The sequence below is a fragment of the Polypterus senegalus genome, chromosome 15, assembly GCF_016835505.1.
Source record: "Polypterus senegalus isolate Bchr_013 chromosome 15, ASM1683550v1, whole genome shotgun sequence".
Lineage (NCBI taxonomy): Eukaryota > Metazoa > Chordata > Cladistia > Polypteriformes > Polypteridae > Polypterus > Polypterus senegalus.
Window position 1 is genome coordinate 2,672,990 of NC_053168.1, and position 18,424 is coordinate 2,691,413.

General features: G+C 44.2%; 1 protein-coding gene across 1 annotated transcript in view; it reads right to left on the reverse strand.

Annotated features, from left to right (window-relative positions):
* Positions 1–18,424, reverse strand: part of LOC120516045 (collagen alpha-1(VI) chain-like) — a 137,317-nt gene that overhangs the window by 3,174 nt on the left and 115,719 nt on the right. The window contains exons 29-34 of the mRNA XM_039737480.1: positions 12,804–12,840; positions 11,891–11,899; positions 11,670–11,803; positions 9,195–9,298; positions 6,307–6,490; positions 592–763 (exon numbers count right to left, since the gene is read on the reverse strand). Of these exons, the coding sequence (XP_039593414.1) occupies positions 592–763; positions 6,307–6,490; positions 9,195–9,298; positions 11,670–11,803; positions 11,891–11,899; positions 12,804–12,840 (640 nt within the window). The remainder of the gene's footprint in view (positions 1–591; positions 764–6,306; positions 6,491–9,194; positions 9,299–11,669; positions 11,804–11,890; positions 11,900–12,803; positions 12,841–18,424) is intronic.

The following is an 18,424-nucleotide window of genomic DNA, read 5'->3' on the forward strand; positions in this document are numbered from 1 at the left end:
ACAGGAACTAAGCAGTGTAGGAGGAGAATGGGCATCCCATATGAGACAGGGAAGAACCCACTACCCGGACAGAAGGCCAGTATGATGATGCAGATGGATTGGCTGGCAGAACAAATAAATAACTTTCTACCCGGCAGGTGTAATTTAATGGAGGGACCAGCAGAAGCTGAGAGTTGGGAGTGGTTCCATCCCCCATATGCCAGGTGGCAGTGCTCCTCGTATGGCAACCCAGTCTGGTCTGTCAGGGCCCCTGAGGATCGAGAGAGGGCGCTGTTGGCGGAGGATCTTCCTACTTTGCTTATGGCCCAGAGGTGCTACCCGGAAGACATGGCATGGCACTGGAAGCATTCCTGGGTCTGACAAAAAAAGGAGCCCGCTGCCTAATGTAGAGGACTCAGAGTTGGGAAGCTGCAGGCAAACCACTCAAATGGAGGAGAGGAGGAGGAAGAATTGTCTGTTTATTGTCTGACTTATTGTATTGTTTTTAGGCGACGCACTCCTTATTACCCAGAGATTCACTGACTTTGTTACCTTAGCACTAGCGGGCCACACGATTGCGGGCCAAAACAAGACGAAGGGAGCTTTCCTTACCCTGACAGATAAACCTCGTGACATTCTGTAGTAAGGCTTCCTCCAGAAGTTCGGCGTAGTCGGCGACGTTCAGGTACCTCCCGGGACTTGCAGTGTTTTTGCAGCTGATTTCCTGGAGTGCACGATGATCTGACGTTTTTCTAAATATGTCCTCTACTCCAATGGCAAACACCTAAAGGGAAGAAAGTGCTCGAAATGATTAAAATGTCACTTTACTAAATTTTTACAAAACGTTTTTCAGATTAGCCGCTATCTGCTATTGGGAGGCCTTCCTCAATCTTACACTTCCTTGTCTTGAACCTCAGGGGCTCACAAAAGTGAAAGTCTTTTCAAAAATTCACTTTCCAGATATTTACGTAAACTGGAATGTGGGAATTCCTATTTATGGGCCCAGACTTTATTGGAGGAATTGAACTGGTTTTGTGTTGCAGTTTCCTCCCAGGGCGTGTGCAGATTGGGTTAAACTGTGAGTGAGCGGCCCTGCCATGGACTGTTGGTACCCACCTTGTGCCTTCTGAATTGGGTTTGTCGGCTTTGAGAATGATGGGTTTAGTTACATAAAGTCATTAACCGGTTTGCTGGCTCCAGCATCAGATGTCGTCATTAATTAGTATCACATAGTGACTGACGGTGCTAACCAGCACCCCCTGCAGTGTAAGTCCCTGCCTTACACCTGTTACAGATGGCTCTGTCTCGAACATTTGATTACATTAACTTGTTCACAAAGACAACCCAGTCACAGGGGATGCACAAGCCAGTGTGTTTCTTTATGCCCGTCCCAACGCTAGATAAATGGGGAGGGTTACGTCAGGAAGGGCATCCGGTGTAAAATCTGGCCAAATCAATATGCGGACAACAATACAAATTTCCATACCGGATTGGTCGAGCCCCGGGTTAACAAAGACCGCCACCAGTACTGTTAGGCGAAAGGGTGCTGGTGGAAATTGGGCTACTGTTGGCAGAAGAGGGAGAAGAAGATGAAGAGGGGGGAGACGTGTCTGGAGGCAGGAGGACAGGAGGAATGTAAAGAGAGTGGAACTGAGGGTAGGAACTTTGAATGTAGGCAGTGTGACTGGTAAAGGGAGAGAGTTAGCAGATATGATGGAGAGAAGGAAGGTTGATAGATTGTGTGTGAAGAGACAAAGGCCAGGTGGATCAGAGGGGGATTCAAACTGTTCTATCATGGTGTGGATGGGAGGAGAAATGGAGTAGGAGTTATTCTGAAGGAACAGCATGTCAAGAGTGTCAGACAGAGTGATGATTATGAAGCTGGAAATTGGAGGTGTGATGATGAATGTTGTTAGTGCAGATGCACCACAAGTTGGGTGTGCAATGGATGAGAAAGAAGATTTCTGGAGTGAGTTGGGTGAGGTGATAAACAGAAAGTGGTGATTGGAGCAGATTTCAGTGGGCATGTTGGTGAAGGGAACAGAGGAGACGAGGAGGTGATGGGTAGGTATGGTGTCAAGGAGAGGAATGAAGAAGGTCAGAGGATAGTGGATTTTGCCAAAAGGATGGACATGGCTGTGGTGAATACGTATTTTAAGAAGAGGGAGGAACACAGGGTGACATACAAGAGTGGAGGAAGATGCACACAGGTAGATGACATCCTATGCAGAAGAGTTGATCTGAAGGAGATTGAAGACTGCAAAGTGGTGGCAGGGGAAAGTGTAGTTAAGCAGCATAGGATGGGGGTCTGTAGGATGGTGTTGAAGATCAAGAAGAGGAAGAGAGTGAGGGCAGAACTAAGGATCAAATGGTGGAAGTTGAAAAAGGAAGACTGCAAGGTTGAGTTTAGGGAGAAGGTGAGACTGGCACTGGGTGGCAGTGAAGAGTCACCAGACAGCTGGGCAACTACAGCTGATGTAGTAACGGTGACAGCAAGAAGGGGACTTGACATGACATCTGGACAGAGGAAGGAGGACAAGGAAACCTGGTGGTGGAATGAGGGAATGCAGGAGAGTATACAGAGGAAGAGGATGGTGAAGAAGAAGTGGGATAGTCAGAGATGCAGAAAGTAGACAAGAGTACAAGGAGATAAGACGTAAGGTGAAGAGAGAGGTGAAAAAGACTAAAGAAAAGGCGTATGATGAGTTGTATGAGAGGTGGGACACTAAGGAGGGAGAAAAGGACCGGTGGGCTACAGAGAGGGACCGAGATGGGACAGATGAGCAGCAGGTTAGGGTGATAAATAAATAATAAAGATGGAAACGTTCTCACAAGAGAGGAGAGTGTGTTGAGCCCATGGAAAGAGTACTTTGAGAGGCTGATGAATGAAGAGAATGAGAGAGAGAAGAGGTTGGATGATGTGGAGATAGTGAATTAGGAAGAGCAATGGATTAGCAAGGAGGAAGTAAGGACAGCTATGAAGAGAATGAAGAATGGAAAGGCCGTTGGTCCAGATGACATACCTGTGGAAACATGGAGGTGTTTAGGAGAGATGGCAGTGGAGTTTTTAACCAGATTGTTTAATGGAATCTTGTAAAGTGAGAGGATGATGAGGACTGGAGAAGAAGTGTACTGGTGTCGATATTTAAGAATAAGGGGGGTGTGCAGGACTGCAGTAACTACAGGGGGATAAAATTGATGAGCCACAGCATGAAGTTATGGGAAAGAGTAGTGGACAGCCAGTTAAGAAGTGAGGTGATGATCAGTGAGCAGCAGGATGGTTTCATGCCAAGAAAGAGCACCACAGATGAGATGTTTGCTCTGAGGATGTTGATGGAGAAGTTTAGAGAAGGCCAGAAGGAGTTGCATTGCGTCTTTGTGGACCTGGAGAAAGAATATGACAGGGTGACTGAGAGGAGCTGTGGTATTATATGAGGAAGTCAGAAGTGGCAGAGAAGTACATGAGAGTGGCACAGGATATGAACGAGGGCAGTGTGACTGTGGTGAGGTCTGTGGTAGGAGTGACAGAGGTGAGATTACATTAGGGATCGGCTCTGAGCCCTTTCTTATCTGCAATGGTGATGGACAGGCTGACAGATGAGATTAGACAGGAGTCCACGTGGACTGTGATGTCTGCTGATGACATTGTGATCTGTGGTGAGAGTAGGGAGCAGGTTGAGGAGACATCTGAGAGGTGGAGCTATGAGAGGAGAGGAGAGGAATGAAGGTCAGTAGGACCACCAAGACAGAATACATGTGTGTAAATGAGAGGGAGGTCAGAGGAATGGTGAGGATGAAGGAGTAGAGTTGGTGAAGGTGGATGAGTTTAAGTAATTTTGATCAACAGTACAGAGTAACGGGGAGTGTGGAAGAGAAGTGAAGAAGAGAGTGCAGGCAGGGTGGAGTGACTGGAGAAGAGTGTCAGGAGTGATTTGTGACAAACGGGTATCAGCAAGTGTGAAAAGGAAGGTCTACAGGACGGTAGTGAGACCAGCTATGTTATATGGGCTGGAGACGGTGGCACAGGAGACAGAGCTGGAGGTGGCAGAGTTAAAGATGCTAAGATCTGCATTGGGTGTGATGAGGATGGACAGGATTAGAAATATTAGAGGGTCAGCTCAGGTTGGACGGTTGGGAGACAAAGTCAGAGAGGAGAGATGGCGTTGGTTTGGACTTATGCAGAGGAGAGATGCTGAGTATATTGGGGGAAGGATGCTAATGATAGAGCTTTCAGGTAAAAGGAGAAGAGGAAGGCCCAAGAGAAGGTTTATGGATGTGGTGAGAGAGGACATGCAGGTGATGGGTACAACAGAACAAGATGATGAGGACAGAAAGATATGGAAGAAGATGATCTGCTGTGGCAACACCTAACAGGAGCAGCTGAAAGATAAAGAAGAAGAAGTACTTGTTCACAAAGACATACTAAGGAAACCATGGAGAATGCAGAACAAGCAGTGGCTCCTTCTGGCCACAAGGAGGCACCAAATCAGCAGGTTTAGACATTCCTGCTATGTGAACACATGACATGCTTGAGGAGCTGCAGTGTTGAACTTTATGGTAGATTGAGCCGTCAACTCAGTCTGGTTGAAAAGTATTTGAGACTTCACTGCATATAACAGCCCTCCTCAAAACAATGCAGTGGCAGTTCTTCCCAGGGGGCACATTCTGAATGATGGGCAGCCCCCAGGCTTGAGAGCTCATGTGATGATCTGACACAGATCACTTTCATCAACTAGGTGACATACCACTCTACGCTGGCGTTTCATGGACTGTCCCAGCAGACAGGGGGTGCTGTGCCACAGACTTGAATTTCTGGCTCTTAAGTTCTCATGCTGGGCACTTTCCAGAAAAGAAGGCTGAGATTGGCATGATGGGCAACACAAAAAAACTCTTTGCGGTGCGCAGACCTCAAGCTGGGTCAGTATGAACTTTTACAAGTGGCTGCCCATCTGTCCTTCAGGGCAAGTGAAATGAAAAGTTTTATATTTCCTTCCATTTCCTCTGACCATTTTCTCCACTTCAGGGTCACGGGAGGCCCACAGCCAATCCCAGCAGAACAAGAATACAAGACAGAAACCAACCATGAATGGTGTGCCAGTGCATTACTGGGCACATTGACATGCATAGGAATTCTCAGTCATACAATGCTGGTTTAGCATGAGCAGTTAATGTGACCTGCATGTCCTAATGGGAGAAAAGGACACGCAGACATGGAAAGAAAATGTGGACTCCACACAGACAATGCCTGGGCTGGAATTGAAAACGAATCCACCAGGACTGGGTGGAGGCACAGGAAACCACTGTGCCAGCGGAAATGAACATTTACAGCACTTAAACTGGCAGAACAACAAAAAGATGCAATGCTAGACTTGCCCATGCCAAGCATTCAATACTGCTTTGCTTCATATTTCGCCTTTCACGATAGTAAACATCACAACAAGCAAGACCACCATGCCAACTTACAAGGTAGGCAGATCAAGATGATAAAAATGAATTAAAATAATGACACTGACGGACAAATCCGGTGGAAATACTGGTAGGACGGTGGGCTCAGCCTGTGAACATCCTGGAATTCCAGACACAATGTAGTAAAGAACAGGGAGAAGAACACACATGGATAGCAGACCTCAGGTACAAGGAGGAAACAAACGTTCAGGACCACAGCCAGAGTCTCTGGAGCTTCATGAACAGACCTAGGCAGTGTGTCACAGATGGGGGGCGCTGCGGTTACACTTGATCACTCTCACCTTGTAGAGGGGACATTGTGAATAAAGAGCAGCGCCATTTAACGATCGGACACCGAATAAAGTCCATCTGTCATTGATGAGGCCTCTGAGAAAGCAGGATGGGGGACATGAAAGAGGGATAGCGATAAATAAACAGACACTATGTCTTATGTCTATCACTATATGATAGCTAGATATGAAAGGCACTATATAATGAATAAATAAATATAAAAGGCACTATATGATAGATAGATAGATAGATAGATAGTGCCTAGCTATTGACTGCCATCCCATTCAGGCTTGGCTCCTGCCCTGTGTCCATTTCTGGTGGTCTTAATGCACCCTCAGCTGAAAAATGCAGACGTCAAGCCAACTCAGTAGACAGGCTGTGGCCGAGGTAGGAGCCATTTAGTTGTCCCCCAATCAAGTACATGTGAAGTGACATTATTTGAGCCTCCTTTTTTTTAATGTGTCTGCCTCGGCCATGTTGGGGTTACACTTGGCCGATAGTGGCAGGCACGCTGTGCCGCAGGCACGCTGTGCCACAGGCTAAAATGTCGTAAGTGTTGATCATGGACTCCTAACTGAATACTTTACTTACTCTCATGCCGGACACCTTGCAGAGGGCTGAGATTGGTTTTGGGTCTCTAGAGTCGGACCTGCCGTCAGTGAGGATTACAGCCACTTTGTTCGATGAGGACGATTTGGCAAAGGATTGGGCTGCGAAATCCAGGGCTTCACCGGTGAAGGTCCCTCCGGCAATCCAAGGCATGTTCTTGATGGCTCTAAATGGAATGGATAAAGAAAGCCATAATTTGCCAAGTCGTTGCGGACTTCTGTCACATTCTAAATTGCTCATCTCTGGCCCCTGAAGACAGGGGGCACCCATTCGCTTGTTTTATACAGCAGCCCAGCACAGGAGTTGCTTGTCATATTTATGTCAAAGAACATTCAAACCTTAACACAAAGTGTACAAACCCGTCCTGTTATCGTACTATGACATCGAGACCCCGCTCTCTGACACTGAGCCACTGTAGCTATTGCTAAGGACACAGAGTATGGTGCTTTTCCCCTCTTCTGCCATATGTAGCGCATTATTGGGTAGGGATAACAAAAAAGAATGAAGATCCGGAGCACCTCACCTACAGACGGAGGTCTCAAAGCAGGGTCCGCTCACCTGTTGTGGCACTGCCTTCTCTATATGCAGATCCATATGGTTTATTTGGTAGGACTCCCCCAATTAAAGGTACTGACCGATATGAGGTCACGCGTCACTGTCTATGCTTGTTGCAGGTTTCAGAGTGCCCTTGCCTGACACCCCCAGTGCCCTGGGCTCGACACCTGACTGTACACCTTGACTTTTCTCATGCCCCCCACCTCCCCATGTCTCTTTGGGTTTTCTCATATTATAAAGATGGGTGCTTAGGTTTAATGTGAGTCGATCCCAGTGTTGGTGTGTGAGTCACCACTGATGAGACTGGTGTGTGTTACATCCAGGGCTGGTCCTGACCTCACCAGACTAGACCCCCCACCCAGTATTAGGTTATGGGTTCAGTCTCAGAATTAGGATTAGAAAATGGCGTCACTGCTACACTGAGAAACAAGACAGGAGCTGGGAGCTGCTCTCCTATGTAAATACATTGTATTATTATTATTATTATTATTATTTAGTTATTTTTACCAGCTGGGTAGCCACAGTCTACAGGCACGAAGTCTAAAATGTCCAGCGTCTGATGGGCTGCCACCTCACAAAACCCACTTTATTTTCATCTGGATTATGACACCCTGACCCTGAAGGGGTAGCAGATGGACAGAGCACAACATAACATACCAAAATCCGCTTCATCCAGATGAGGGTTGCAGGGGGCTGCAGCCTCTCCCTGCAGCACTGGACATAAGGCAGGAATTGACCCCATGTTGATTAGCACATGAAGTAACAATTTTGGTGGAGTCCACGCCTGACAATAAGGACCCAATAAACCCATAAACCCTGGACAGCCTGCCAGAGTTCAATTCTACCACCAGGGGGAGCTTCAAACTAATTAACTATGAGGACTAAGTCCATGCTAAAATTAATTTTCATGTCATTGTAATGGAGAGCTAAATGTTGTAATATCTAGCATATACTGTATAGTCATGTCATTTTCTAACTTGCTTCATCCAGACCTGGGTCTCTTTGGGGGGGCTGGAGCCTATCCCAGGTAGCATAGGGAACAAGGCAGGGACAAACCCTGGACAAGGTGCAATACCATTGCAGGGTGAACACACACACACACACACACACACACACACCAAACGCACACAGGGACCAATTCAGCATCACCAGTTCATTTAACATGCATGTCTTTGAAACTGGAACGACTCTGAGGACACAGAGAGAACATGCAAACTCCACAGAGGGAGGACTCGGGTCTCCTTAGTACGGGGCAGCAGCAGGACCACTGCACCACCCAGTCCACTTGTATGGGGGGCAGCTTAGGGGCTCAGGTGATGGTAATAACCTGCTGACCCAGGGGTTGGCACTGTGGTTTAATGCCCTCTCTCTTCCTCCAGCTGCAGAATGTTAGCCTAACCGTCACTCCAATGCTGATGTCACTTCCGTTGTCCGTCCACCTGGACCCTCCTCTTCCTGTCCAAGATCGACATACATAATGAAGATGGCTACCAAGTTCTGACTTGAACTGGGGTCTAAAAAGACGTCTGTGCATGTTGCGTGCTGTCCAGTTATATACAGGGGTTCACCCGGGGTGCTGCTCCCCAACTCTTTAACTTTACAATTGATAAATCATTAGGCATTGGGGACTACACACCCACTGGTGCAAGAGGTGTGAACTGGCCCATTAGAAATGGATATAAATGAGGCCTGCAGACGCACAGGGTATCTCTCTGTCTGTCTGTCTGTCTGTCTTGCTGCTGTCCTACACAGGTGGCCATGCTGTCTGCTACTGCTATGCCATCCAAAAGCCATGCTGGACCACAGACCAACCAGAGAGCCTCCTGTTAGTCTGTTATCACTGAAACATAACACTCTCAGGCCAACGTGTCTGAGTTTGGGGCCCCAGGAGGCTGACGCCTGTTCAGGCAGCACTGAGCACAAGGCAGGAAGAAACCCAAAGCAGGGCCCACTCAAAATGAGCAACCAACCTGGGCTGAAAACCGGAGTGTCCAGAGGAAAAGCCATGGGATCAGAGGCAGACGCCACACAGACAAGGTGTGTGATTTGCAGCCACGACATTTCCATTTACTTACTTGGCCCCTTAGAACCTCTGAGATACAGTTAGTTGCATTTCATTTTACCGGTTAGAGCGCAGGCAGCTGAAGTGACCTGCTCAGGGTCACACAGTGTCAGTAGCAGAATGTGAACCCACAACATCAGGGTTTGAGGTCCAAAGCCTTTACTATGCCACACTGCCAACATGTGCCAAGAAAACAATTCCCCACTGAAAGTTGCTTACTTCCGACATGTCACTTTGGCTGAAGGAGACTCACCTTTTCAATTCGGCCACAGATTTCCGGGGGCCGCTCAGGTCAACGAGTTGCCGAGTGCCGTGATGGCTGTACTGGATCACTTGAAAAGTGGACTTTTGTGAAATCTCGAAAGAAAAACCAAAATGATTTGTTGAGCGCCACAGTTTTTAAATATTAATATCTACTTAACCTCATCCCTTTTTTGGGAACCACTTTTGCCTGGTAGGGTTGCAGTGGCAGCAGACCAAGTGGGTGGGTCAGCTCAGACTTCACATCCCAGGCATTCCCAAGCTGGACAGAGATATAACCCCCTCCAGCGTGTCCCAAGCCTGGTGCAAGAGGGGTCTGCCCAGTGGGATGTGCCTGGGAGGAGCCGCACGCCCAATCCACCTCAGCTGGCTCCTCTTGATCCAGTGGACTCTACTCTGAGGCTCTCCTGAACCTCTGGGCTTCTCAACAATCCTCAGAGTCGATGCTCTCATCATCTTGCTTTCGAATCTGCCAAATGCTGTGCTGATGGGCACTCTGCTGTCTGGCTCTTTGGTGCCTCCTACTGGCAGATTTTTTTCTTGCTCTGTGTATCATTGTAGCAGTATTGTCAAGTAAACAGTAAAATTCTTCCTTGTCTGTTCAAACAACACACATGTGACCAGATTCTAGCACCTTGATAAACAAGAATATAATAAACCCCATCATTAAAATTAAACACAAATCAGCTTACGTGATGGAATCCTTCGCCCTTATTATTCTTACCAGTTACATCTATAGATGTCTGACCAATATACAACACATGCCATCATAGACTAAAGTCCTCCACCCAACATTCATTTATGACACACTTTGAATTCCTTATATTAATTACAGAGCTGAGTTAGCACTGCATCAAGGGTGACTCTGCTATGATGTCGTGTGGCGCCCCCTATCTGCAGCTGTATCTCTCTGCCAAGTTCCCATTTTTAGACGTGATACCATTCTCCTTTTCTCTTGCATTTTTAGTCAACTAGATTACTCTTTGCATTCCTTCTATTGCACTTTGTAGTGTGCTCTGCTGCTCTTTGCCTCCCCCTACTGGTTGTGTTTATGATGCTTAAGCCATCCCCACCCACCCCCCATTTCCTTGTACAGCCTTACATTAATTAAGTTGTATTGCACTCTTCCATGCCATGTGTTGGTCCTGTGTCTGCTGTGCTGCCTGCCCACTTCAGTTTACATTAGGTGGTTAAGTTAATTGATGTAGTGCCTTTCATATCTTTCTATGTATCTTATAATGCCTTTCATATCCATCCCACTTCCTCTGTTTCATATGACACTTCCATAGCTGTCTGGCTAATTCACGTAGTGCCTCTCACATCTCCATTTCACTGCCTATCCCTTCATATCTCCACCATTGCTGTATATCCCATATGAATTTTGTGACTTGTGACATCTATTAATGATATACTGATATTCATAGCTATCTATCAGAAAGTGCATTTCATATCCATTTTACTCTCTTTTGGCAAATTCCATACCTGTCTAGCTAATTGATATAGTGCCTCCATATTTATCTATCTATCTATAGTGCCTTTCATATCTGTCTATTTATCTGTCATATAGTGATTTTCTATCAAACATTTCTAGGTATTCAAAATATAGTGCCATTCATATCTATCTATCTATCTATCTATCTATCTATCTATCTATCTATTATATAGTGTCTTTCACTTCTATCTATCCATCTATCTATATATCATATAGTAGCTTTCTATCTATCTAGGTATTCATTATATAGTGCCTTTCATATCTGTCTGTCTATCATATAGTGCCTTTCATATCCATTTTATTCTCTTTGTTTCATATGGCACATTCCATACCTGTCTAGCTAATTTATATAGTGCCTTTCATATCAATCTATCTATCTATCATCTATCTATCTATCTATCTATCTATCTATCTATCTATCTATCTATCATATAATGGCTTTCTATCTATCTAGGTATTCATTATATAGTGCCTTTCATATCTGTCTATCATATAGAGCCTTTCATATCCATTTTCTCTGTCCATTTCATAAGGCATATGCCATAGCTGTCTAGCTAATTCATGAAGTGCCTTTCACATCTCCATTTCACTGTCTATCCCCTCATATCTTCACCATTGCTGCATATCCCATACAGTATGAAGTGTGAGACATCTTCTCACTGTACTGCACTGCTCTGCACTCTTCTCCATGTCCTACGCTGGTCCTGTCTCTGCTGTGCTGCCTGCCCACTCCAGTGCACATCAAGTAGTCACAAGTGGGCATCAGATGCCCTTATTAAGTTATGGCATTTGGTTAAAAGGCAGTGAGTCAGCAGGACCATGGAGCCTCCAGCTACTGCACATGTTTTCAGGTCCCATAAACCCACTTGGCTTTTGGGTGCTTGTCATTTTTCTCCTTATTTGCCAGCTTGGTTACTAAAATAACATATAAAAGTTACAAGATGATGGACAAAGGCACAAAATGTCGGCAACCACCTTGCTCTTCCCGTTCTGCGTGATCTTACTGATGACCCGGATGACAAACTCCTTCTCCAAGGTGAAGTTCTGCAGGCCGATGCTCTCGGAGCTGTCCAGCACAAACAGCAGGTCCACCGGGCCGCAGTCACACTCTGCAGGAATCAGAGGAACGGCACAAGTGTCAGGCGTTAACCGACTGAAGGGATCACACTGCGGCTATTTAGGGAAATGACACTCACCGCAGCAGGCTGGTCACATAAAAGAGAAAAGGGGAAAGAAGAATCATTAGACAGTCCAACACGCTGCCCGTCTTCTTTCATTTTCTGTATTATTTTGTTCTAGTTATTGTTTTTAATTGCCAGGTATGCTTCTCTGTGAAAGGCGCTATACAACGCTATATATATGAAGAGGTACCCTGTGTTAAAACTGGAAAAGGTGCTGATGGGCACTGGCACACTTCAAACACCACAATATACAATATCTACAGGGCATCTGCAATTTTTCTTTTTTATTGATTGTGGGAGGACCAACTTGTTTGATTGGATTAGGGTGGGCACATGGTCCTCCCACACTTGGCTCTTAAATGGGCTGCAGTGACTCCATGTTGCCCACTGTGCTTTATAGAATGAGCAGCTGAACGGCTACAATGGAGACTATAAAACCGCAGGGATACCAGGAGCCACTAGAGGGCGCTCATTCTAATCTGGTGTCACTTTCAGAATGTGTATTGTGAGCAAATGCACAACCAGGGTATGATCCAGGAAAGAAATAATGTGGTCAGAAATGGGCAAACGTCACCAATGGGCAATGCAAAAATAAAAGATTAGGAAACAGAGGAGAAGTCAAAAAACTGAAATAGAAACTGATAGCTAGGGCCTGCTTGGAAATAGAAATGAGCGAAGTTGATAGGAATAACCAATGAGGAATCCCGAAGATGCCAAGCGCTGATAAATTTACTGGGTACCATAACTACCGGTGACGCCACAAATTCAAGATCTGGTGATAATATGAAAGGGAACACAACAAGGTGTTAACAACGTGGTGTCAAGTAAACAACGGCAAAGGAAAACGAAGGAGATGAGGTGCCACAAGGGCGCCCTCTACTGTTACAACGTATGACTTAAACAGCAAAGAGAAGAGGGCTTTACTTACAGCAGAGATTCTTGATGATTTCCAGCATTTCACATTCCTGACAAAAAGAACATGAAGTGTCATTAGGACTTGTTCTTCAGAATTCCATCTGCCCCAATGCCACATAACGTTAAGCTCAAGAAAGGCAATACAAGGAGGGAGAAACTGAGAGGTGGTCTGACACACTAGCACCCCTCATGGTCAGACTTGGTAGCTGTGGTGTGGCTCTCATGCTATCAGGGTGGCCACCGAACCATAAAGAAAAAGTCAAAATCCTGATGTGTGGACACCAAGTGGGACGTGGGATGGCCCCTCATACTGCTGCTCTTTAAACCTGTTGTGCTGGGCACTGTGTGACAATCTTGACATGGAGGTCGGAGTCCTCTGTAACTCACAATGTGGCTCACTGCTGTCCACTGTGGCCTTTTTGACTCACATCTATTTACTTTGCACACGGTCATAAATATAATCAGTGGACTGGCATTCCAACTAGGGATGGAGGGTACTCCCTTACCCGGCCAGGAGGCCATTTTGGAAGGACAACCTGGATGGTTCTGGCATCGATTTACCAGCAGGGGATTTACAAAGAGTCATCAAATGGACTACATGGAAATCCTCGAGAACTCTACATCAGCAACCGAAGTGGAAAAGGTTTTAGGTTTTAGGAGCTCCTACTGTCACCGTCATGTCTGTCTGTCTGTTTGTCTGTCTACATGAAACAACTTGATTTCCCAGCGCACCATTTTTGTGGAGATTTGAAATACTTATTCTTTAAGGGAATTTCTCCAAAAAATTTAATATTTGTTGAAATGTCTTGAATAGAGAATGCAGTACAATGTTTAGAATTTTTTAAATCTTGAATTAACGTCATTGGTGTTAACCCCAAGCCTGAATGGTGTTTCGCATTTTATCTTCTGTCTAAGTGACAGTTGTTAGGTCTTTGTAAATCTGAGAATTGTAATTCGCTTAAATTTTGTGTTGAGCTCTTCACTTATGAAAATCCATTTTGTTCCCTTGTTCCATAACACCATAAATTTACACCGGGTGTTACAGACTCAAGTCAAATTTTTGTTTTCTTATATATAAACGTCTACGCATGGAAGTGTGTCTGTTTGTCTGTCTGGCCTGGAAGTGTGAGGCAACAGCGTGAAGCACAAAGAAAGTGACCCTGTCGTCAATGCGAAACCGCCGCCGCTGATACACATGCGAGTCAAGCACATCGGCAAAACGAAAAATCAGAGGAGAGAAAAACTCGCTTAGCCGCTGATAGACAATGGAGGCGAGCATGTTGGCAAAATGAAACCGACAAGGAGCCGCTAATACACAACCGATACGATTGAGTGATTAAAGTGCCAGTGGTTTCTAGGAGCCCGGGCTTTTTACAGCACAAGCTTTTACAGCTAGTTATTATATAATAGTCATAATAATAATAATACAGGGTAGTCCAGATCTAATTCTGCAGATCCAGATCGACTTTAATTTTTGCGGGGACGATTCCAGTTCGGCGCGAAGACGATTCTTCATGTCGTCAGTTCACACACTTCTTAATGGTCTGGGATTTTTTGGGTGATTTTCTATGTAATAAACTCAATTTATAGTGTAATGAAAATTGCATAATTAGATCTAGACCAGCCTATAATAGCAGCTCACTACTCAAAAGTATAAATGCAGGGAGGATCCGGGATTGAACCTACAACCTCTGATTATGAGACATCAGTTCTTACTTCTGCACGAGCCAAGCGGACATGTCTGCTTCCTATTGACTGATATTTGGGCTTCGGTTTTTACACATTGATCGCATCACATAAATTGTACAATTTCTTATTCTTCGGTTATATTCTTGAAAAAAAGCACACTTCTATACCTTTTGTTAAAGTGTTGTTGTGGGGTACAAAATCTGTAAATTTTGTTCTGTATTTTTATTATGTTTTGCTCAATATAACAACAGATGAACTACATTCAGGACAAATCAAAGCATATCCTCTTCCTATTTGTACCACACTTTTAAAACAGCTCTTCAGATAAAGAAAGGAAGACATGCTGGTGCCTAAGGCTATCAATTAGTTTATAACCTGGGCATCTGGGGCAAAAATAGCTAAATTATTTCACAGCCTGGGTAAGGAAGACCTGCCGATACCTCAGGGAAGATCAAAAAGGTTTTATTGTCTGGGAAAATGGACAGTGAAATCATTCATCATATTAACAGCCAGCCAATCAGAATATCTAACAGTCACATCTTGCAAAACCCTCCAGGTAGAATTTTATAATACACCAGTAACGGCTCACTGCACAATACAATAGAATAATAAAAAAAGAGGAGTAACCTTAGAGGTCTATCATCACCCCAAAAGCGAATAGTAGACATCACATAGATTATGTATACCAAATTTCAGGTCAATAAATCAAACGGTTTGAAAGCTACAGGTGATTTAAAATCCTGGACAGACAAATTGACAGCCACGGTAGCGTATTATATAAAAAGATATGCATCATCTGAGGAGGGAAATAGGAGGGAGGAAGAAGAAGGGATGAAAACAACAGGAGAAGGGAACAGAGCGACATCAGAAGAGGACGCCAGCAAATGTGCGGCTGTTTCCATCTGATCATCAGAAAAGCATCTCATGAACAACTACGAGTGTCAGATCACAAGCCGCCTGCGACATTCATCCTTGTAATCTTTTTACTTTTTCGTAAGCTTTTTCTAAAGATTATATATATCCAGACTTTACTATCAGTCCTATTTTCTATTATTCTTTGTTCTACTGGTATTATTACAGTAATCCCTCGCTATATCGCGCTTCGACTTTCGCGGATTCACTCTATCGCGGATTTTAAATGTAAGCATATCTAAATATATATCACTGATTTTTCGCTGTTTCATGGATTTCTGCGGACAATGGGTCTTTTAATTTATGTCACATGCTTCCTCAGTTTGTTTTCCCAGTTGATTTCATACAAGGGACGCTATTGGCAGATGGCTGAGAAGCTACCCAATCAGAGCATGTATTATGTATTAACTAAAACTCCTCAATGATATACGATATGCTTCCCCGAGCGGATTGTTTGCTTTTCTCGGTCTTTCTCTGACATTCTCTGCGCCTGACGGAGGGGGTGTGAGCAGAGGGGCTGTTTGCCTAGAGGATATGGACGCTCCTCTAAGAAATGAAAGCACGTATTGATTTTTTGATTGTTTGCTTTAATTTCGCGCTCTCTCTCTCTGACGTTCTCTGCGCCTGACGGAGGGGCTGTTTGCACAGAGGCTGTTTGTTTAGAAGATACGGAGGCTACTCTAAAAAATGCTCCCTTCTTTGCGGCTGCTTTATCGCGGTGCTTTGCATACTTAAAAGCCCAACAGCACGTATTGATTTTTTGATTGTTTGCTTTTCTCTCTCTCTGACATTCTCTGCTCCTGACGGCGCTCGTTTGAAGAGAAGATATGTTTTCATTCTTTTAATTGTGAGAAAGAACTGTCATCTCTGTCTTGTCATGGAGCACAGTTTAAACTTTTGACTAAAGGGTGTTATTTCATGTCTAGAGGGATCTAATAATGTTAACAGTGTGGGTGAGTTTACAAGGGCTTAAAATATATAAAAATAACCACACAAACATATGGTTTCTACCTCGCGGATTTTCATCTATCGCGGGGGGTTCTGGAACGCAACCCCCGCGATCGAGGAGGGATTACTGTATTCCTGTAATAAATTCCTTGATGCTTTTAACTTTCAATCCTTTGTCTTAATGTCTAGAGTGGTTGAAGTACTGTATATACTCAAGGATAAGTCGGGAGTTGATTTTAACGTATTATTTCTGGTATTTTATAATGTTGGTCGTATAAGTCGAATGCGGAAAACTCACGTTATTGGTCCTAGAGATTCTGATTTGCTAACGGCCACCTAAAAGATTAACCATGAAGCACACGCCCTTTTTTTGTATGTGAGTGTGGCAATGCACTGTATCAGCGTGTGCTCCTAAACTCACTCTCTTTCTCTGTTGTGCCTACGTGACCACATGGTGATACCCAAACTATTCCGAAGTGACGTTTGCACTGTTTTGTGTTTTTTTGTATTTCACACCCTCATACACCTTTATTGTAAGAGCATCCCTTTTCTACGATGGAGCGTTTGATCAAAAGAAAATATGAAGCTGGTTTTAAATGAAATATCATTGAAGTAGCAAAAGAAATTGGTGCACCGTTGATGCACCTGAGGAACTGATGTGAGACTGGAGGAGACAAGAAGATGTAAAAAAAAAAAAATTCAAAATTAAGATTTGCATTTTTGAACAGGTGCATAATCAGTGTCTGATTTTATGATTGATTTTTTGGGTTTCAAGACCCGACTTATATGTGAGTATATATGGTAATAAGGTAGATTTCTTTGAGCACCTGGTGCAGCCAAACGTTTGCCATACGCTCTGTGCTGCGAGGTTTATTAAGCCTGAGGGTGTGAGCTCCACCCAATAGTAGGGAACAGGACATCAAGTAAGGCATTCTTGGCTGATAAATGGCCAATAGTCAAGAGTGCTGAGCCTTTGTATGTTTAAATGTATTCTTGGAGACCAAAAGTAATTTAGGTCTGAGATATCTTTAACATTAGAATTACCAGAGCCAACAATAAAACTTGGAGATCCGGCCCACCTTAAATCCCCTTGCACCTCTCCGTCAGCCTCTTTTGTCTTCTAAATGTGTTGATAAGCCCAAGCAGCAAGCAGCCTGCTATACCATCCCACCCACCTCCTCAGAATGGGCAAGAAGTTCTCCCAGTTCCTGCCTTGATTGATTATCCGGGAGTGAGCTACCCAGAATCGTAAGGGGAAATAATTAGATGTGTGTTGTGTGTCTACAACAATTTATGTAAACACATCGTTAAAACAGAAACGTTTTTCATGTTTTAGCAATAAATAACAAAATGTAGGCATGAACTGTATAATGTGTGAGGGCTGATGGACAAATATCAAATAAACACTTTCACAAAAGGTGTAAGTATGGTGCTGTGGTTAGAACTGCTGACTTATAATCTGGAGGTTGTGAGTTCAAAACCAGCTCCCAGGAGAATTTTTTTGTTAATATTCTACATTAAAAACATTCATTTGATTTGTGTCTGTAAGAGCCAGTGTAAATTTATAGTACTTGTAAAAAATAGCATTTTTTTTTTCACTTTTACTCTCTCAGTCATGATCACGATACAACAAACCCCCAAAGATCTGACACGGTTACATTTTATCTGAAACTGGGAATAACTGTAGATGTGAGTGGTGGTTTGAGACAATGGAACTGGAAATTCTCTGATCTGGTGGGATAAAAGCTGACACACAAATGCTGGCGAATCTGCCTGCTTTGTATCTCACCGTCACTTTATTGAGTGTTCCTGCTCACGCTGAATTAGTAGCACCTTATGGTCCATGATGTCAAAGCCGCACTGACAAAAAATTCAGAGGCGTAATTAAATATGATATTTGGAATAATTCATTTTATGACCTGTATAGTACATTTCGGAAAACATTGTGGCACTGATGCAATATTATTCATATTAATTCGCATAACGTCTTGCGTTTGTAATCAGTGACTGTGTTTTTTTTTTTTTTCTGATCTTGCCAGTCCCCACATGTTGCTGTTTGCTGCTGTTTCTTTTGTACTCCAGGAC